This window comes from Plasmodium yoelii (genome assembly GCF_900002385.2).
Source record: "Plasmodium yoelii strain 17X genome assembly, chromosome: 7".
Classification (NCBI taxonomy): Eukaryota; Apicomplexa; class Aconoidasida; order Haemosporida; family Plasmodiidae; genus Plasmodium; species Plasmodium yoelii.
In genome coordinates, this window is record NC_036179.2 from 967,046 (window position 1) to 990,757 (window position 23,712).

Below are 23,712 nucleotides of genomic sequence, written 5' to 3' on the forward strand. Positions count from 1 at the left end.
AATATATACAAATAAACAGTAGGGGTTGAATAATTGTGGTAATCCGTTAAAATAAGCTATTTATATAATATATATAAAAGCATATGAAAAAAACGAATAATCATTAAAAAAAAAAGCAAAATAAAATTTTATATTAAAAAATAAACTTAATATTTGTGTACTAAATAAATACAATTTTTCTTTTCGTTTCTATATTTTTGTAGTTAATTTTTTTTTTTTTTTTTATTACATTTTAAAGATATTTGTTTTAAAAAATAAATAAGATAATACTTAAAATAAATAATATATATAATATATTTCCATAGAGGAAAAAAAACACAAAAAACGAGAAAAACAAAATTTTTTAAGTTGTGTACGAAGCACAGTTTGCTACATACTATCAATAAAATTATATTTCTTTAAAAAAAATAAAATATATTCATTATATATTAAAAAATATATATATATTATTTAAACAATTTTCTTTAAAATGGAAGATGAAAAAAATGATTATAACCCAGAAGAGGAAGTAACTACAGGAAACTGGAATACCCCAAAAGTAAAATTAAAATATGCATATACATTTTTGATATATATGTGGAATGTGAATAAATATATATAGTATAATTTTGTAACTTTTATTTCTGTGCATGTTTTTTACGCTCGATTTTGTGTAATATAGTATATAATTTTTTAAGCATATGCACATATATAATACAAGCATGTGTATGTACAGGCAAAGAATAGCATATATATATAATGATATGTATATATAATAATGTGTATGATGTTGAAATAAAATAGTTATTTCAGTTACAAGATATACATTTTCGTATGTTTATATAAATATAGTTTTGTGATATATAATATGATTGAGATTATTATTTATGTTACTTTGATTTTTTTATTCAGATCGAATTAAAAGAAGTCGAAATAAAAACAGGAGAAGAAGATGAAAGTTTATTTTGGTCAGGAAGATCGAAATTGTATAGATGGGTAGAAGGAGAATGGAAAGAAAGAGGGTTAGGAGAATCTAAATTATTATTACATAAAAAAAATGGAACAATTAGATTTTTATTAAGACAAGAAAAAACTTTAAAAGTTGTTGCAAACCATTATATTTATCCTAATAAAGCATATTGCAAACTTGTACCAAATGCCGGAAGTGAAAAAATATATGCATGGACTGTTAAAGATTTTGCTGAAGAGCCAAAAATCGAACAATTTGCCTTAAAATTTAATACAGCAGAGGCCGCAAAATTGTTTAAGCAAAAATTTGATGAGGCTGGCCAAATTAACCTCAAGTTACTTGACGACAAATGCGAGTTGAAAACTGAGAAAGTGGAAGAAAAGGAAAAGGAAAAGGAAAAAGAAGAAAAAAAGGATGAAAAGGAAGAAAAGGAAGAAAAAGAAAAAGAAAAAAAAGAAGATAAGGAAGATAAAAAAGAAGAAAAGGAAGATAAAAAAGAAGAAAAGGAAGAAGATAAAAAAGAGAAAAAAGAAGATAAGGAAGAAGAGAAAAAAGAAGAGAAAAAAGAAGAAAAGGAAGAAAAGGAAGAAAAAGAAAAAGAAAAAAAAGAAGATAAGGAAAAAGATAAAAAAGAGGATAAGGAAGAAGATAAAAAAGAGAAGGTTAAAGAAGATAAGGAAGAAAACATAAAAAGGGAAGATTAAAGAAGATAATGAAGATAACGAAGATAATGAAGATAATGAAGATAACGAAGATAACGAAGATAACGAAGATAATGAAGATAACGATAACAATGACAATAACAACAACAGTATGGTAATATTTTTTCCATATTCTTATGAACTAATTTGTTAAGAAGTTATACAAATGTAAATATCACTGCACCTTGGCACATACATCACCACTATGTATATATATATATGGGGTGTAGGGGCATTGTAACGTGTGTATGTACAGTTATATTTATGTTTTATGAATATAAAGCTTTGAAATAAATAATTAAATTTGCACTGAAAAAATAAAGAGATAACATGAATTATTACATTCCCGACAAAAAGTGTGTGCAAACAATAATAATAGTATAAACAAACGTATGAATGAAAAAAAAAAAAAAAAAACATTTTGTTATAAGTAGTTACTCCGTAATGTTTAATGCATATGTAAATATATATTATGTACATATGTACTTATAAGTATGCATATTGTTAAGTTTTTGTTTAATACTTGTATATATATATATATATGTATATAATATATATGTATATATATTTTTTTTTGTAGTGGAGAATTGCATAAAGTGTCAAATACAGCATTTATAAACAATAAATTGAATGAACATATATATCTATATATATATGTATGTATAAACAAGCAAAGAAATAAACAAAGAAATATTTCTTTACAGCAATAAATGTTTATTATTATATTTAAAAAAATAAAAAAATATATTAGCTTTATATATAAATAAAAAAACGAAAATTATTAGTACTATTTGAAAAAAAACAAGTTTATAATTATATTAAGTACATATACGTTGGGCTCTCTATTTATAAAGTTTTATTATTAACTGGAGAATGTTTGTATATTTAAAAACAATTTTATATGTTTATAGTTAAAAAAAATAATTAATTTTTGTAGGTCAATGTTGTTTATTTATTTCAATAATGTTGTATATAATATAATATGGTTTAATTGTTTCAAAGAAAATAATAAGTATCATTTATAATTTTGCTAAAGGTAGTATATATTTTGTATGTCTATAATAAATTTTTTTTATAAGAAATTTTAATGTGACTTTTGTATTTTTTTTTTCTTTTTATGAATAAAATAAAATATAAAAATATATTTTCTCTTACCTCATAACATATTTACTTAATAAATTTTTTTTTTTTTTTTGTTTATAAAATATGAAGTATTTCAAAGATAGGTATTAGTACCTGCATAAAAGTGCAAATTAAAGAAAAAAAAAATAATAAAAAAAATATATATAATATTAATGTATAAATGATAATAATATATAAATGAAATAAAAAAATAACAAAGCAAAAGATAGATAATGATATGTCTTAACCTTGGTGTATAATCACTATGTAACTTTGTGTGTATTTTATTTTATATTTTTTTTTTGGGGTAGCCATAGAAATGTAATAGTATAATGTAATAGTATAATGTAATAACATAATGTGATAGCATAATGTGATAGCATAATGTAATTGTATAATGTAATTGTATATTGTAATTGTATATTGTAATTTTGTTTATTTTTTTTTCAATATTAATTAAACTAAATTATTAAAAAAATAGAAAAAATATTATAAAATAATTCTTTAAAGAGTGTATGTAAATTAATATGAATATACTATCATGTAGAAAAGAGAAAATGTATTCTTTTTTTTGTATAATTTATAAAAAATAAAATTTAAAAATAAATACAAAATTAGTATCCTGTCCAATATGAAGGAATATTTTATAAATATAAAATTTTCCATATATTTTTTATAAATTTTGTTTTTACTACAATTATATGTGTAGCGAAAAAAAAAAATGTTTCATTTTTTTAAATAACAGGAAAGTATACACCTTGTGTATGTAGTAATATATATATAGTAATGTATATATAGTAATGTATATATAGTAATGTATATATAGTAATGTATATATAGTAATGTATATGTAGTAGTATATATGTAGTAGTATATACACATGTAGGTAGGTGTTTAACTTTCTAATAACAAAAAAAAATTAGTATTTAATCTTTTATTTTTGCACAGACTTAATCTGTTTTTTTTTTTTTTTTTTTTTCCACATTTTATTATTATATTTACTTTGTATAATGAATTATAATTTTTTATTTTTTTCGATTTTAATAATAAATATATTTTCAACACATTTAATAAGCAAATGTAACAAACTGAAATTAAGTTCAAAAAGAAAAAGTAACCAGGATGCTCTTATTCCAAATGAGGGAAATTATATGAACAATAATATAATTGATGGTGAAAAAAATAATAAGGAAAATATAAATGAAGAAATAATTAAACAGGATGGAAAAATAGACAATGGAGAAAATTATATAGAAATTAAATTAGATTATAATAAAAACGATAGAATAAATAATGAGAAAATAAATACAAATATTAATCATATTGATAATGTACAAAATGAATATGATAATATTAAAGAAATGGAAAAAATGACAAAAAGCTATGAAGATATGAGTATTTTAGAAGAAAATTCAAAAAAATTACAAAATGATATACATTCATGGATAAAATCTGTACATAGTATTGAAGAAAAGACAAATACATTAAAAAATATAAAAAATGATTTATTAAATAATATTACATCATTAAATAAAACATTATTAGAAGAAATTGAAAATATTAATGAAATTAAAAAACTTCAAAATGAACAAAATGAAATATTTTCTGAAAATTTGTTGTATTTTTTCCCATCAATGCCTGAAAAATTACAAGAAAATGTAGAAAAAGATTATAATATTTTAAATTATTTAGAAATTTACAATAAAAAAGATAATTTAAAAAAAGTTGATACAAATATATCATCTACTTGTATGTTTAGTTTTTTTAGTTATTTAATTTTGTTTTCAGCAACAGTTTTCTTTTTTTTATAATTTATTTTGAAATCATGTATAAAAAATGGAAAAAGGGGAATATTTCTAGGAATATATGTATTCGTAAAATTATATGATTTTAAGAAATTTTGAAAAATAAAAGATATATAAACATTTTACTAGTTTCCTTATAAATATTATGAATTATGAGAATTTATTTTCGGCATAAGTTTAATTCCAAGCAATAAAAAAAAATGTGCATATATTTGATTATATTATTTGTCTATATAAATACATATATTATTGTTGTTTTAAATTTTTATTTTTATATTTTTTAAAATTAGAATGCCTCTTCATAGCTACTTTTTTTTTTTTTTTTTTTTTGGCAATACATATGAATAAATGTATGTATGCGAATAAGACAATATTTTTTTTTGCCGTTTCAAAAATGGAGCGACATTTAATTGATGTGTTTCCAGTACATAATATTTTATTTTTTAAGTGTTTTGTAATATTTCATGTTTTAAAATATTATTATAAATAGTTTTATAAAAATAAAAAAAAATATATAAAAAAGAGATATATATTTCTGTATGTTAAGTTGGCAATTAAAAAAAAAATAATAAATAGTAAAAATGCGATTAAAAATGGTTTATAAATAATAACAATGCGATTAAAAATGATTTATAAATAATAACAATGCGATTAAAAATGATTTATAAATAATAACAATGCGATTAAAAATGGTTTATAAATAATAGCAATGGAATTAAAAATAATTTATAAATGATAACAAATATGCATGTAATGCACAAGCATGTAAAAATAATATAGTGAGTGTGAAACGCATCCTCCTTTTTGAAATTTATTTAATTTTATATATAGTCTATACATTCGTAGACACATTTATATATCTGGGTAGCTATTCAATTAACAATTCGTTACAAACACATATATTTAATTATGTTTCCCCAGTTTGAGAACATGAAATATGGGAAATGGAATTACAAAAAAGTAGCGATATTGGTAATTAAAAGTATGCATATATGAATAACCAGCTAAGCGCTAATAAATTAAAAATATAAAAAACAAATGAATATAATGAATATAATCAATACACAAAAATTGTATTAAAAAAAGCCTTTTATTATTTTACTGCTATTCATTGAGATCTATAAAAATATATATTTTTTTGATATATATTGGTCATTTTATTTAATTGTATTATACATAAATGTATTAGTATAATTTACTGGAAAAATGGATGATTTTTTTTTATAGCTGTTTGTAATTTATCATAAGCTTTATTATAGTTACTAATTTTGTGTTTGGTGCTATATTTATTTAATGTGTTTTCAAATTCTGTAAGATCATTATTTGGTTTGCAAATAAATAAACAAGTAATAGATCTTTTTAACTTACATAAATGAGCTAACTTATTTTTAGTTGTAAAAAATGTATATGGAATATTATTTTCTTCACAAAATACTGGCATATGACAAATAATATCAATAGGGAATACATCAATAGCTAAAATGAGTATTCCTTTGATACCTCTTCTTATAGCTTTAATTACTTGACTTAACCCTATTATTAAAAATTTCGTTTTTAATATTTTTTTTTTTTTATCATCAATTTGTTCATTAGTTTTTATTATATGTGTTGCATTAATTTTAGCATGATATGTATAATCTATAATTTTTAAAAGATATTTATAATATTTTTTTTTTAATAATGGTTCGCTAATTTTTGATATGTATGAATTACTGTTTTCTTTTTTTATTTCTTCAATTGTTTTATCATAACCTTTTTTTTCTTTATTTTTGTTGGTACTAGTAACACTATTATTATCATTTTCTTGTTCGTTTTCTGTTTGTTCTTCTTCTTCTTTTTCTTCTTTTTCTTCTTCTTTTTTCCTTTTTAATTCGGATGCATCATCTTTAACAGAGTTTATTTCCATTTTGTATTTATCTTTTGTTTTATTAAATATTTAGATATAAATGAAATAAACTTTTAATTTCATATATATTGGGAGAGTAACTAACTGGGTGAAGTTATTTAACAAAAAAAGAAAATATTTCGCGAATATATGTTCACGAATAATTATCATATATTTTTTTTTTCCTTTTGTTGTTTCTTCAATTTTTATTTTTTTTTACAAAATATAATAATCATGATTAAAAATAATAAATGATGAATAATGAAAAAAATATAATATCACAAATTTATATGGAATATTGAATAATATTCTATATTAATAAGATATAAATAATATATGTTAACAAAAAAAATACATAAATATATTTTATATATATCAGTTATTTAGTATGTGGTAACTGGGAATTATTGTGCTTTAAAATGTAAAAAAATGTCGATATTTTTTTACAATTATATATAAAAAAAAAAAAAAAAAAAAAAAAAAAAAATATGTATATAATGAATGTTTAAAGGCTAAAATAAAATTCATTAAAATATGTAAAAAGTAAAATAATAAGCATAATAAAACTTATTTTATATTTTTTCATATTTTTATGTATACATGTATGTATTATGCATATTTAAGTAAAATTATATACATATGTTTAACATGTGTATTAAATATATGAATATTTAAATGGACAAAAAAGAAAAGGATAAATAAAATAATTATTAACTTAATTAAAAAGACGTCAATTCATAAATGATTGATTTCAGCTCTTTTTAATTATTTTATTATCTACAAAAATAATAAATTTGTAACTTTTAATGTAAACCATTTTGTATATTATATATATATATATACATACATGCATACATATATACATACATATTTAGTATTAGAAACAAATTTTGACGTTATATTCGTGATAAATATCACATATATATATTGCATAATGATTATATGTGGGTGTGCCAATTATGAAGAGAATAAAATGCTAGTTTTCAAGGGATGTGAATAAAATGATATAACTTGAAATATATTGAGATAATAAATACCATAAAACTTAGAAGAAAAAATAACAAGAAGGAATTAAATAATAAAAAATAAAGATACTATAAAAATAAAGATACTATAAAAATAAAGATACTATAAAAATAAAGATACTATAAAAATAAAGATACTATAAAAATAAAGATACTATAAAAATAAAGATACTATAAAAATAAAGATACTATAAAAAATAAAGATATCATAAAAAATATGCGGAATGTGAGCTCACATTTTTGTTGTTATTTCCCATATAAATAATAATGAACTGCCAAGATTTGAATGTTTTGATATAATAAATTAATTGTGATTGTCTAAATGTGTGCATATAATAGTTGTAGTTATATAATACATTAGAAGAAATCGAATAATGAAAAGGGGGTAACAAAAAAAATCAGTAAAATATAATAAATTGAATGTAGAGAAATAATAAATAAACTATAACAATGAATAAAAATACAATGTAAATTATATTAATTAGAAATATTATTATGCTTTATATATGTTTAAAAAATAATTTTTTTTTAAGTTAATTTAGCTAGCAAACTTTTGAAATGATGATTAATTTATCAATAAAAAGTTATATTTTTTCCGTTTTTTTGGTTATTTTACTATTTTTATTTGTTTTGAATATTATTATATATTTTTTTAGCAAACAATACGAATGTATAAATATATGAAAATTTTGTCATAGTTATATTCATATATTTATTTAGTTATATCAAATTGAAGATATAATTAGTTTAATTTATATGTTAATATTATTTATTTCTTTTATTTTTTGGTATAAAATATGCACACTTATGAGATTTGTGTGTAATAACCATATGTTTATAAATGTTGCAATTTTGTTTATGATTATTTTGCAAAGATTAATATAATTTTATTTTTATGATTGTTAAAATGGTGTAAATTTATTTTGTCTGTTTTTAAAATTATTCTATATATTATATATATATTCATACATTATATATATTATATATTTTATATTTTTGGTGTTGTTTGTTTTTATGTATAAAAAGAAGAAGGTCTTATGTTGTTTGTTTATTTTTTTATAAAGAAGAAATATATCAAGCTGTTTCAAAATGGGAAAATATGAAATAGAGAAAAAGTATAAGGTATTTTTTTACTTTCAAAATTGCTATAAAATAGGAATAATTATAATTAATGTGTTTTTTTGTAATATTATCATGTAGCATTAATGTGCTTATTTTCGATTTTTGTATTTTTGTTTGTAGGTTTTGAAAGAAAATAATATACTCAATATATTTAAATATGTAAATTGTGAAAAAAATGAAAGCAAAGAAAAAATCGGCATTTTGTATTATCTGTGTAACGTTTTCGAGGAAAGGCATATAGTGTAAAAAATAAAACAATTAAACGAATTTAGTTATGACCAGCTTGCGAAATAAATTGGAAATGTGCATTAATATGTATATATATATATATATATATATATTTTTTTTTTATTTTTTTTATTTATTTTTTTTTTTTTATTTTGTCTCACTTTATAGGCTAAATGACCAAATACTACAGACTTACCTAAATTTACTTAAAATTTTTGAGGAATATTTAATACAAATTTATAAAAAAAAAATAATTTTAATAAAAAAAAATAAACGTTATTATAATGAAAAGGAATTAGAGTTAGAGTTTAGTACTTCATTAAGTATACTGATTCAGAAATTTAGTTACATAATTTTACATATATCTTATTTTATATCACTAAATAATAAATGCAAAAAGAGCCCTATTTTGAGATTATATATATATTATATACATGTGTTAACATTTATTATATTACAAAAATATATGGAAATAAATGAAAAATATAGATATAAGAGAATATTATATTTATGTTACACTAATTTGTTATTACAATTTCTTATGAATATATATAATTTAAAATTATATGAGACAATTTCCGAGGACATATTTTACATAATTTCGAAGTACATTTTATTAATTATTAATACTTTCCGTAATATAAAGAAGAATAAAGATAGTGAACGGTTATTCATATGTTTTTATGATTATACTTATAAAGTAATAGAGATGTTTGTATGGAAATATATAATAATTGTAAATAAAAATAAGAAAGGTAATTGTTATGATAAACTCATAAATTATTATAAAAATTTAATATCATTTTTATATTCCTATATAGAAAAGCTGAAAATAGTAAAGGGTGTGGACAAATATATATTATTTAATAAAAAAAAAATATATAATAATTTTACTTTATTATCTATAATAAAAAATACAATAGATATTCATTTTTTTGGTAACACTTTTATATTCTCAATCAATGATAATAAATTTCCAGACTTTGAATTAAAAAAAAATAAAAATAAAAATAAAAATGTTATAATTAATGAAACTAAGAAAACTTCTCAAGATAAACATAATAAAATAGTAGAAGATAAAGAGAATGTAAATTTTAGTAAAATAAGAAAAAAAATAGACGATAATAATATTAGCATGATAAATAAAGATAAAAAAAATGTTAAAAAAAAGGATGAAGATAAAATAGCGAAAAGAATATTTTTAAATATAAATAATGAAGTAATAAAAAATATAATATTATTAAAAATATTAAAATTATCTGAAATATTGTTATTAAAAAATGGGAGATTATATTTGAATTTATATATACATTGTTTAATAAATAATGTTAGTAATTTAACTATAAAAGAAATATATGATACTTTACAAGATATAAAAATAGTTGATACAAATGTGTGTATGTATTATAGATTTTTAAATTTGTTTGAATATTATTTGAATATATATTTTTATATAATTAACATAAATAAAATTGATAATATAAAAAATAAAGATAATCATAATAAATATCCTGTGTATAGTAACATGATAAAAAATGTTATATTTTATTTGTATGAAATGTACATGTTATTTATTTTGTTGTTAAGTTCAGATAACAAATTTGTGGCATTTTTTTTTAAGTATATAAATAACGAAATGAAGAATAATGAAAATGATGTTCAAACTAAGAATTGCAACACAAAAATTTTGAAAAATGGATTTTATTTTATTAGAAATATATTACACATAACCATGTATGATAATTGTATTTGTGTTAATAATTTGACATTACTTATTGTGGATTTAATATTTATGAGTAATAGTATTTATTATTTTCCCGTTTTAAAATGTTTATACAAAAATAATGAAAAATTAAATTTATTTATTGAAAATAAAATGCTGAGATATTTTAAAAAAACAAAAGTGCTTGTTAATATAAATAAGAAAAATATATATTTTAACGAAAAATATAAAGATATGACGCTAGACAAATTTAAGGATTATATATTATACACAAAAAATATGAATATAATTTCGAATAATTATTTTGATATGATAAATATATCAGGTTTAAATATTTGTGTAGACATGAAAATGGATTTCCATTTATATATAAATAATTATATAAGATCATTTATTTTATTTTCAGAAAAAAAGGCAAATTATAATATGTTACGGGTTATACAGCATAATAGGGATAAAAATATAAGTGATGTTGCCAGTTTGAGTTTAGAGAATGAATATAATAAAAATGGGGAAGGTAAAAATGGGGAAGGTAATGAATATCGAAACGGTGAAATTTATGAAAATGAAATAAAACGCAACAAAGACATTTGTATAAACAAAAAATTAAAAAATGTTAGTTTTTTCAACAATATTAATACATCAAAGAGTAAGGATAACAATGTTGATAAAATATATTCTTCACTTATTATACAAGAAGGGAATATAAAATGTAGGGATAGAAATTTGAAAGATGAATATTATACAAAGTTGTATTTTTCTTTTTTGGCAAATAATATATTATCAAAAATTATGAAAAATAAAAAGAATAGTTATTATTATTCAGAAGTACAAAATAATTGCCAAAATTATTTAGGAATATATATAAATAAATTACAATATTATTGCAATAATATATTTAATTGTAAATATATATTTTATTGCAATTTGAGTAATTGTATTAAGAAAATATTTTTGGAAAAAAAAAATAATTCCAAAAATTCAAATAATAATGTATTATGGAATATATATTCATTTGATAATAGACAAGTCAATTTGAATAAACACAACAATGAGGTATTATTAAATCATAAAAGCTTTTATATTAAAGGTATAAAAAAAAAAATGAATTTTTCAAGATATGATATTTTAAATAATATGATTAATTATAAAAGTAGCTATTTTGATAATGAAAATTATTATTTTAATTTTTTATTTAACATTAAATATATACAAAATTTAAATGATAACATTAATGATTATTTTTTACTAAAAAAAAAACAAACACATAGAAATGCAATATTTAATATAAATTTAAATATCAAAGATAAGATAAAGGAGAAAATGAAAACAATTCGTAACGACATTTTTTATGATTCAAATAATAATTTTTTAGAAAAATCATTTGAAGATAATATAAAAATAAATAACGAAAGTATAAATAAGTCTATACTTAGTGAATTATTTTTAAAAGAGGAATGGAGCTATAATGGTTTTTATAGGACTAGAAAAAAATATAGTGAAAATTATTTACTTTCTTTTCTTTTTTTAAATTATAATTATTGTATATATAATTATAAATCAAAAAGTTGTCTTCAAAAATTTTTATTATTAATATTAAAATATTTTAAAAAAATTATTACACACATAAATATATATAAATACATATGTGCAACATTATTATTTTTAACATCTTATTTGGAAAAAAAACCATTGCCATATTTAGATTTGTTTATGATAATTAATAATGTAAGTAGTGATATATCTTTTGGGTTTTTAGAAAAACATAATGAATTAAATAGGTTAAGAAAAGAAATAAAAATGCATCTAGATGTTAATATTACAGATGCTAGTAATTCAAATCAAGGGGATAATACTTATAAAAGTAGTAATAATATCACTAATGAAAATTTTGATAATTTATTTGAGGAAAAAAAAGAGCATTATTCATCAAAAAAAATATATGGAATGAAAAATATATCATTGTTATCTCAAATAAGTAAACAAAAAAAGAAAAAAAAAGGAGTTAAAATAAAATATGAAGATAAGAAAGGAAATATAAATAATAAGGAAAGAAATGATATATTATTCGATAAGTCAAATGATAGTTTTAAAAAAATATCATTGAATCAAATACTTGTGAATCGTATTACTAGGGAATACATTTATATAAAAAAGAATGTATTAAAAAATATGAAAAATTGTAAAAATAATAATTTAAAAACTAAGAATGAAGAAAATGATGATAAATATTTAATTTTTTGTAAAGGGGATTATAAGATAATATTGAAAATACTTCTTAATATAGTAGACAATATAAAAATATATATTTTTAGTAATATTTTTCATTATTTATATAAAAATCGAATAAATTATAGTAAATACATAAGTTTACTATCATTATATTTTTACAAAATATATTTTACCATGTTTTATTTAGAAGTATATAAAAAGGATATATCAAATAAAAATGTGATTGAAACTATAAAAAATAAGCTTATAGAAATAACTCCAGTTTTATGCATAAAATATATGAATATATATAATATTAATAATATATGTAAAATAGAAATATTAAAAATAATAAAAGAGGAGAAAAATGAAAAAAGAAAAAATAAGAATAATTCAGAAAGTAAAGAAATAAACTTAACAAATGATGATTTTGATAAGCTTTATGTACTAATAATATATTATATTGAAAGTATAAGAAAAAAAGAGAATATATTATTTAGTTTATATTTATTATTAGATAAATATATATTTCGAAATAAATATATACATAAAAATATTAAACAGTTAGTCAATTATAGAATATTTGTATTCCTATATGATATGAACAAATTTTATGATTATAATTATATTTTTACAACAATGTTTATATTAATGAATATTATGAGTTACAATAAATTTATAAGGAATTATATTTATTATATATTTGATTATGTATTTAAATCAAAGATAAATGTGATATATGATTGTAGATTTCTTGTATGTTTTTTAAAAAATTTAGAAAAAAGTAGTCTTGATTATGCTTTTTCAAAAATTTTGATACAAGAAGATAAACAATTTAAAAATTTAATAAAACGGAAAAAAGCGAATTTGATTAAAATTATATATAAAGTTAATTTATATATTACTATTAATTATTTATTATTTTTAAAAATGTTAAATTGTTGCAAATTTTTTTTATATTTATATTCTTACTTTTTTTACGAATTTTATATTTTGTGTGTAAAGAAATATACAAAGAAATATGAGAGTAATCATTTCAATTACAGTGCAATAAATAATAGTATAAATAAAAAGCAATGTTCCTTTTCAAAAAAAAACAAAAAGTCTCAAATTTCAAGTGTGTCTCGAAAAGAAAAAATGACTAGCGATGGTCTTAAAGTAGAATCATCATTTAGGCACAATATAGAAGCTAATAAATGTGAAAAAGGTAGTGATATACATTTAAAAGAAGCAAATTCTATGTGTGTTAATATTATTGACGATAAAAATAAACATGTGAATGATTTATTCTTCAAAAAAAGTTATTCTCCCAAATTTATGGGCAATAAAACATATAAATATGATGTAGATGTTAAAAGGAGTGAATCAGATAGTATTGTGGGAATTGAGCGTATAAATAGCCATATAAGAATTAAAAAAAAAAATGAATATTCTTTTAATTGTGATGTGAAAAATGAAAAAAATGATAAAGAGTGGGTAAATGAGTCTAAATGTGTATTAAAAAATGGGAAAAAATATATGAAGAGAAATAATGCAAATAATAATAGTTCTTTAAAATATATTAAAAAATATAAATATGACAAAAAAATTAGTAATTTTATAACACGATCATATTATGATCGTGAAAATATTAAATATGAAGAAAAGGGAATAAGGAGGAAAAATATTATATTTATAGATAGAAGATATGAAAAAGGTGAAGTTGTCAAAAATGAAAAAAGGAGAGCAATAATATCAAAAAAGAATAAAAAAAATAATGCAATATTTTTAGGGGGAAATAAAGAATTTGATGAACTTGGTAATAAGGAAAATAATGATAATGATATAAGTTATTTAAAAATAATAAAAAAAGTAAGAGGAAGTAAAACATATATATATAATGTATATGATATAAAAATAGGTAAACCTGTTTTACATAATAAAAAATATTTTAAAGAATATATAAACGTAATAAACTATGTTATGTGTATATTTTTAGCTACTAATATTACTAATTTAAACATGAATATGTTAAACAATTATTATATATATATTATATCCAAAATTATAAAGAAGAATTTCAAATTTTATTTTTCATATTTTTATTATATTATATTTAAAAAGAAAAATAATAGATATAAAAATATATATAATATAAATTTTTACAATATATTAAATAATACGTGTAAAAAAAAAATAGATGTGTGTAAAATAAGTATAAAAAATAAATATATATATGTTTTGAATACATTATCAAGTATGTTGTGTGTATATAATTATAAATATGCATTTTTTAATTATTATTTTATTTATTTTTATAAAATTGTGAAAATGATGGCAATGTTTTCAGTCAAATCAATATTAATTTCGAACATATTGATAGATACATATAATGATGCTATATATAAAGATAAAGATTCAAATGGTAGCAAAGAAATAGATTATATTAACAAAAATTCGAGTAATAAATATAATAAGAATATAAATTATTATCACAAATTTTATTATATAAGTTCAGAAGAAAATAATAATAAAATCAATGAAATAGAAGATGATATGTCTAGCTTTATAAGCGAAATAAATAATAATTATAGTATAAAAAAAGTGTTACAATATCCTGAAAATATAAATGGAATTAATGTAATCAATAAAAGCTACAACAAAGATAGAGATGAAAACAGAGTAATAGAGAAAAATGAAAAAAATGAATCCCATAGAAATAAGAACAAAAAAAAATGTAAAAAAAATAATTCTTTATTTCTTAACAAAGATAATAAAAATTATATTGATAGTGATATTATAATGATAAAATGGTATATATTTTATTTCTTAAAAGAGGAAGAGAGTTTGATCAAATATAATTTAAAAAATTCTAAATTAACAAGCAAAATAGTGTTAGATAAATATATAAAACATATTAACAATGTGATGTTATTATATGTAATGGTTAATTATATGATATTGATATATAAAAATATAAGTTTAAATAAGAGACATATTATAAAGAACAAATTAGAAAAATTAGATTATTATAATTATTATTTAATGAAAAAAATAGTAAACATTTATTTTTTAAACATCCCATATTTATGCAACTATTTAATAGTAGCCTTTGAATTTTTTAGTAATTTTTGCAATACATTTTTATGTATTAATTATGATTCATTTGGTTTAACAAATCAGATAAAGTTAATTTTTAAAAACCATTATATGTATTATTTGTCAAATTTTTCTAATAAAATAAAAAATTTAAAAACATATTATCATGTGAATTATTACAAAAGTAGAAATTTATATTTTTACAATTATAAGAAGAAACCTGATAAATTGTTTGAATCTATTAAAGAAGTAGAAGAAGGAAATAAGGAACATATAGATAGTAATACACCAAATGTTATAAAAGTTGGAAATACAGAAGATCAAAATTATGTTAATTTTGAAAATAATCGAGATAATATAAACAATTATAATAATTTGCATTCAAATATTTATTATAGTGAAGAAGATGTAAAAAATGATTTACCATGTCGTTATGATAAAATTGAAAAAAATTATAATGAAATAAAAAGTGATGAAAATAAATATGAGATTGAATATGATAACTGTGTAAGTGATTATGATGATTATATATATAAAGATTGTTTTTTCGAATTAAAGGATATACTAAAAAAAGGGATAAAAATATATATAAATAATTTATATAGCAGAAGTATTAAGAATTTGTATTATTTTTTAGATTTCTTTAATGATACAACATGTAGTATACAATTTTTAAATTTATATTTATATGAGAATGTAAAAATTAAAGATATATATAATAATATAAATTTTGAAGGTTTGAATAATATATATTTATATAATTCAAAGGTGTTAAAAATAGACTATTATTTTATATCATTGACATTTTTAATTTTGATAAGAATATTTAATTTTGCTTCTAACTTTTTTCATTCTTCTAATTATTTTGTCCAATTATATTCAAAATATAAATATAATTATTTCTTATATAATAGTACCGCACATAAATATTTTTTATTTTATAATATATATTTTTTTTTGACAAATAAAAATCCAGAAAATAAAGAAGGGTTACTTAATTTTAAAATAAATAAAGATATAATAAATTTATGTATTTCAGATATTTTTTATTTTAACAAATTACTTTTACAAAAATGTTTTATGTATTTATCTTTTTTTTTTCACAATTTTAATCATATATTAAATGATATATATTGTGTAAATTGCCTAAATAAATATTCAGTTGGATGTTATGATCAAAATGCGAGTCCTATAGAGCTTTGCAAATCTCATGAAATAAATGGAAATAAAGAAAAAAATATCTTTAAGAAAACAAAAAGGATAGTGAATAATAACATAAGTAATAGTATAAGTAATTATTATGGAAGTAGTATAGAGAAGGGAAATAACAAATTTGATGAAAATATTGTATATAAGAAAAATGTGGAAAATAAATTGAATAGTAAGAATGACGAATATTATTATGGTATGTATTGTGATAACACAAAAGAAAATGTAATAGACAAAGTGGTAAATATTAATGATGATATGAAATATGAACAGAATGATAAATTAAAAAATAGTTATATATGTGGTAATATTGAACACGAAAATGATACAAAAAATATCATAAAATGTAATAGTAAAGAATATAACCGTTTTAATAAACAAAATATATCGAATATTGAAAAAAAGGAAAGTGTCGTTTCACAAACAAAAAGAAATAATATTGTATCGTATTTTAAAAATAAATTTAATACCTTAATGAGACACCATGAAAATGAAAAAGATTCATCATATATAATGCATAAAAATGTTGATAAAAATTTATATAATGATGAAATATCTCATATAAATTCAGTTTCAAATAAAAATAGTAAAATAAAATTGGATGAATATCCAAATGGTATTAAAAATTGTTATAATAAAGATAATAATGTAAATACTATGTATGACAAAAATAAAGAGCATGAAGATTCATCTACAAATTTTTCAAATAATGATAGAAAAAATGATTTAGTTTTATTAAAAGCATATAAAAATATGTTAAATTATAAAAAGATTAATAAAAAGAGATTATATGATTATATGTTAGAGGAAGAACTACGTTGTACGTGTATAAATAAATATGTATATATTTGTAATTTGATATATAATTGCCTTATTTATATATTTGAAATGAAATTAAAGTGTAAAGGAATGAATAAAAAACATACTATAATTCCATTTAATATATTTAAAAATAAAAAGAAGAAAAATAAAAAAACCAAAATGGAAAATTTAGCTAGCTATAACAATAATAATAATCAGATAATAATTAATACGAAATTTTTTGGGAATGTTGATTTTACTATTTTAAATATTTTATATATGAGTGAAAATATTTATATGAATTTATATAAATGTAAATTATTTACGGATATGTGTATATTTAATAATATAAAATATACATGTATGGAAAATAAAGAAGTGAAAAAAAAAGATAGTTATAAAAAAAGTAAAATTAAAATACTAAAAAATGACACTAAAGTAACTAATAAAATTAACAATAAATCTATAAATAAAGCAAATTTAAATTCGAATGATGATATTTCAGATAATCATAGTGTTCCCTTTTTGGTAAAAACTAGCAGCTCTTATACATCTTCGAATAAATTAAATGAATCTGAATGTAGTGAACAAAATTATAAAAGCTTTAAGAATATTTATTCAAATGAAAAAATAAATTATGATGATGTGAAGGATAGAAAAAATAATTATAATTCAATTTTAGAGAAAACCGATAAACCAAATAAAAAAAGAAAAAAATTAAGTAATTATTTTAGGAAAAAAAAACAAGATGAAAACAAAAATTTATTATCCATTTATAATGAGAAGGTAAATAAAAAGAAGGAAAACAAAACCCTTAAAAATCATGAGAATGATATAGATGATATACCAATACAATACAATAATAAGAAAACAAAAGAAGTAATATATCAAGGGGAAAGCAATATAAACGATAAAGAGTGTAGTCTTACATGTGGGTTATTACTGGATCCAAAAAAACAAAATACTAGTAGTTACACACATAATATGGAAAAAAACGTTTTCATTAATAACATAAATACTAGCCAAAAAAAACAATCCAAAAAAAAAAAAAAAAAATATTTATTATTAAGGAGAGATAATAGTAATGGTAAAAATAAATTGGGAAACAAATCAATAAACGATAATACATCGATAAATAGTAAATTGTGTAATAATGGACAAAATATATACGAGGAAACGAATGAAAATTATGATTATTTTGATATTGAAAATGAAGATATTAAGATGGGTAATAAAAAAAAAGCTAAGATAGTTACAATGAAAAGTAATCGAATAGAAATGGCTGTTAAAAATATGGTAACAAAAGAAAAAGGGAAGAAAAATGTTAAAGGAAATAAAAATATAAAAATGGAGAAGGAAAATGAAAAAAGCAAAAATAAGAATAAAAAGTTGAAAAAGAAAAATAGAAAGAAGAAAAAAAAAAAATCAATTCACGATTACGAAAATATGTACAATGTTAATGTGAAAGGGAAATGGAACATTCGTAAATTATTTTTTAATAAAAATAAGAACAAGAATAATAATAATAAAAAAAAAAATAGCAATCAAAGTAATATAAATGACAATATGAAAATTAATAACTTATTTGTTAAATATAAACCAAGAAATGTTAAAAATAATATTCTTAATAAATTGCTAAAAATAAATATTGGAGATAAGGAAGAGAATATTGAAAGAATAAAAAATTTATTAATCACATTTTATAGTAATAATAATGAAAAAAAAATAAATAATTATATTCAAAACATATTTAATTATACATCATTATATTCAAATTTTAACGTATTCTATAAAAGAAATATAGAAATATTAGACTATAAGACAAAAGTGGGAAACAGTTTGATAAAATTATTATATTCGATTTCTTATAAACATAATATATCGATATTTTACAAAATATGTAAAAAGATTGAATATATATATAACTATTTAAATTTATCATTTTACAATGATTTATTTAATATGAATACTAAAGATATAAATGATAGGATAAATAAGTATTCATTATTTATGTTGATAAAATATTTAAAATATCATATGCACAATAATAAGGAGTTGTTTAACATATTTATAACCAAAATAATAAATTTTATAAATCATAATATACATAATATATCCGAATTTTTATGTATGTACAAATATAATGACTTATTAAATATAATTAATCATTATATTGTGAGTACAAACATAAATGATATGTTAACTTTAAATAAATATAATATTTTTTTATTAGGAGGAAATAAAATATTATATGTTCCCGTATCAAATATATTATTTTTATATTGTAATGAATTAAGCCTTAATGATGTTATGAAAATTTTGTATAGTCATCCGCAATATAGTCTTTTTATTAAAAGTGTAGCAGTTAATGCTTTATTATATTCATATAAAAAAAATACAATAACAAATGTAATATATTTACAATTATTTGAATATTTAAAAGTAGATTTAGGAAACAGAATATTTTTTTTTATTGTATTTTTTTCTTTTCAATCATTCCGATTTTTATATACATTTTTTATGAACATGCACACATATATGAATGATGAATTTTTAGGGCATTTATCATATTATGAAAATTTAAAAAATAAAAGAGAAAGTTGTATAATTCCAATTGATGGATATGATAATAATCTATTAAGTATATGTGATGATAATATTGAAAATTGTTTGCTATTTAATAAAGATTTATTTGAAAAACGTAAAAGAAATATATTTAAAGATATTTTATTATTATGGCCTTGGAGAAAACAAGAAAAAAATGACATATCAAATGAGTATAAAAATAATAAAAATATAGTTACTAACAATATAAATATTAATAATTTTATATATTTTAAATATAATAATTATGTAAAAAAGAAAAATGTTTTATCATTAAAAATATCGCTTATTAAAAAAATATTTTTAGAAAATTTGGATAATACAAATCGAGATATATTGCTAGAATCATGTCGTATTCACAACAAAATTTTTTGTCTAAGTTTAGAAGCCTCAAAAATGGATAAAAATATACAACTAGATTTTGTAAAAATGGAAATTAGAAACATGCTTAACAATATAGATATTAATAAAATAAAATTATTAACATCCAATAATAAAGTGTCCTATTTATCTGACGATATCAAAATATTAATGTCAGCAACAAGATCACCATTATTTTTATCTTTTAAAACAATAAAATGTAATTTGAAAAAATATATGTATTTTAATAACCCTTTTAAATATCATTCGGATATGTTCAAGAGTAGTCATGAAATTTATTTTAAGAAAATTCCAGATATTTTTTCATCTGGAAAGTTTGATATCGATTACAAAAACAAACAACTGAATGATAAAATTTTATATTATAATAGTAATTTATATTTAGGGAAGAAATCCGAAAATATTTTAAGTGATAATTTAAAAAAAATAGATTATTTTATTAATAAAATAAATGAAAAAAGCGATTTATATGACAAAGAAAAATATGATATCGAATTTGGTCAAAGAAACTATATTTATAAAGGACGTGAAAATAGTCAATTAATGAATAACGAATATGATTTAAATATTAAAAATAGGAATTCATTAAAAGATATTATTTATAAAATGAATAAAAAAGAAGAAAATGAGGAAAAAAAACAGTTGATTGATAAAAAATATGAAGATGTATCATATATTTATAAAGTAAATGATGATGTTCGACAAGATAAATTAGTTATTCAAATAATTTATATATTTATACACATTTTTAGTGAATACAAACTTTTTTATAATTTATTTCCATATAATATCATAACAAATAAATATTACAATATCGATTTAAATAAGTCTCATAATAATATGGATAGCCATAATATAAACATTTTTGTTAAAAATGTAAAAGAGGAAGAAAAAAGTACAAATAATGAAAAATCAGAAAATAAGCGAAAGTTTTCGTTTTCATTTCATTTATTTAAAAAGAAAAAGGTGAAGAATGAAAAAATGAAAGATAAGAATAGAGATATAAATGCAGATACACAAAAGGGAGATATTGATATGAATAAGGATAAACTTTATACTAGTAGAGACTTACAAAATTATGGTAATATGAATTATACAGTTTCTAATTATATTAACACAAATTCTAAAACAATTGATATTTCTAGTATAAAACAAAAAAAAAAAAAAAAAAAAAAATTTGAAAATTTTGGTGCAGTTATTGAAGTTTTACCCAAAACAAAAAGTCGACATGAAATAGGAAGAAAATATCAAAATATAATAAAATTTTATCATTTAAAATTTTCAAATATTTATATTTATATTTATGCCTTGAAAAATTTTATATCATCTTTGGCTGCATATTCGTTAATGTCCTTTATTTTACAAGTAAAGGATAGACATAATGGAAATTTGTTATTTGATGAATACGGAAATATTGTACACATAGATTTTGGCTACATATTGAATATTTATCCAGGTAATTCCATTTAAATATTTTATGTATATGTGAAAATTTTTATATAGTAAGAAATTTAATATATGGATAAAATATATATATATTCAGTTATTTCAACTTCTTATATACTATGTTTATTTTTATATTAAAAATTATTGTAGGTATTTCTATAAATTTTGAACTTGCCCCATTTAAGCTCACCAAGGAAATGATTATGCTTTTAACCATAAATAATCAGAGAAAACAATATTTCATTTTTACATATATTAATCTAGTTGTGAAAGGGTATATTTTGAATAATATAATATATATATATATATATATACTCTTAGTGTTTTTTTCTTTGAATTTCTTATTTTCTATGCTTAATTTATTAACATTTATAATACTGTATAGATATAGAAGCTTAGCGTAAAGAAAATAAAAATTTACAAAACCTTACTATAAAAATGTATACACAATTTTATTTCATTTTAATATTATTTTTAGGTACTTGCTTTTAAGACAAAAAAGTGATTGGATAATTTCGTGCATAGAAAGTTTATCGAATTCAGAAATTAACTGTTTTAAATATAATACCATTGAAAAGTTGAAGTAAGGGAAAATAATTACAGAATAAAATAATAAACTATTATGTCGTTAATTTGTGCAATAGACGTGACAATAAGTGTCGCTATTCTTTTCTTAAGTTTATATATTTACTACTTTTTCTCTTTGTATGTTTTTTATTATTTTATTTATTTACCCCATATGTTAATATAGGAAACGATTGAACCTGGACAAAAATGACAATGACGCAAGTATTTTTATGATTAATAAAATTCATCAAGCTTATAACAACATAACTACTATTATGTATGATTATATTCAAAATATTCAACAAGGAATACAATAATTATGAAAATTGATACTATAAATTACTGAAATGTGTAAATTAAAAATTTTTGATAAACAATTGAATATTAAGTTTGTTTATTCGCATACAAATGGAAGAAAAAGGAATAGAAAAAATCATATATGAAAATAAAAACTTAAAGTGAATATTTTGTTTTATTTGATAATTTTTTGTTTTAATATATTACTACCATATTAATTATTAATTTCATTTGCTAATATTTTCATTTTTTATATTTTTAAACATTTGTTTCGTTGTTTACTAGTTGTATATGTTTTCATAATATTTTTAAATGTAATTATTTTATTTTTTTTTCCCTTAAAATACTTTTATTAATTTAAAAACAAACGCATTCAAATTTTTTTTTTTTCATATATTTAATTCATAGCTCTTTGTATATACTATTTTTGAGGAATTAGGGGTCAGTATATATATTTTTAAAAAATTTGATCATATTTATTATTCTATACAACATTATTTTTATTGTAAAATAAAAAGTGGTAAAATATATATAATACCCAATTATAAAAATGATAAA

At 18.5% G+C, this 23,712-nt stretch overlaps 4 protein-coding genes across 4 annotated transcripts; 3 read left to right on the forward strand and 1 right to left on the reverse strand.

The window, feature by feature from the left end:
- Nucleotides 1–469: 469 nt before the first annotated feature.
- PY17X_0721700 (ran-specific GTPase-activating protein 1, putative) lies at nucleotides 470–1,653 on the forward strand (the record flags this gene model as incomplete). Its single annotated transcript, XM_022955595.1, has 2 exons — nucleotides 470–538; nucleotides 892–1,653. The coding sequence occupies 2 exons, from the start codon at nucleotides 470–472 to the stop codon at nucleotides 1,651–1,653; spliced, it is 831 nt and encodes a 276-aa protein (XP_022811853.1).
- A 2,129-nt stretch (nucleotides 1,654–3,782) lies between these two features.
- Nucleotides 3,783–4,583, forward strand: PY17X_0721800 (apical merozoite protein, putative; the record flags this gene model as incomplete). The annotated part of the gene is made up of 1 exon (XM_022955596.1): nucleotides 3,783–4,583. The coding sequence occupies one exon, from the start codon at nucleotides 3,783–3,785 to the stop codon at nucleotides 4,581–4,583; it is 801 nt and encodes a 266-aa protein (XP_022811854.1).
- A 1,189-nt stretch (nucleotides 4,584–5,772) lies between these two features.
- Nucleotides 5,773–6,483, reverse strand: PY17X_0721900 (60S ribosomal protein L7ae/L30e, putative; the record flags this gene model as incomplete). The annotated part of the gene is made up of 1 exon (XM_022955597.1): nucleotides 5,773–6,483. One exon carries the CDS (start codon nucleotides 6,481–6,483, stop codon nucleotides 5,773–5,775), a length of 711 nt encoding a protein of 236 aa, XP_022811855.1.
- A 2,093-nt stretch (nucleotides 6,484–8,576) lies between these two features.
- PY17X_0722000 (phosphatidylinositol 4-kinase, putative) lies at nucleotides 8,577–23,174 on the forward strand (the record flags this gene model as incomplete). Its single annotated transcript, XM_022955598.1, has 6 exons — nucleotides 8,577–8,609; nucleotides 8,730–8,851; nucleotides 9,006–22,300; nucleotides 22,441–22,564; nucleotides 22,769–22,873; nucleotides 23,042–23,174. 6 exons carry the CDS (start codon nucleotides 8,577–8,579, stop codon nucleotides 23,172–23,174), a joined length of 13,812 nt encoding a protein of 4,603 aa, XP_022811856.1.
- Between the last annotated feature and the right edge of the window lie 538 nt (nucleotides 23,175–23,712).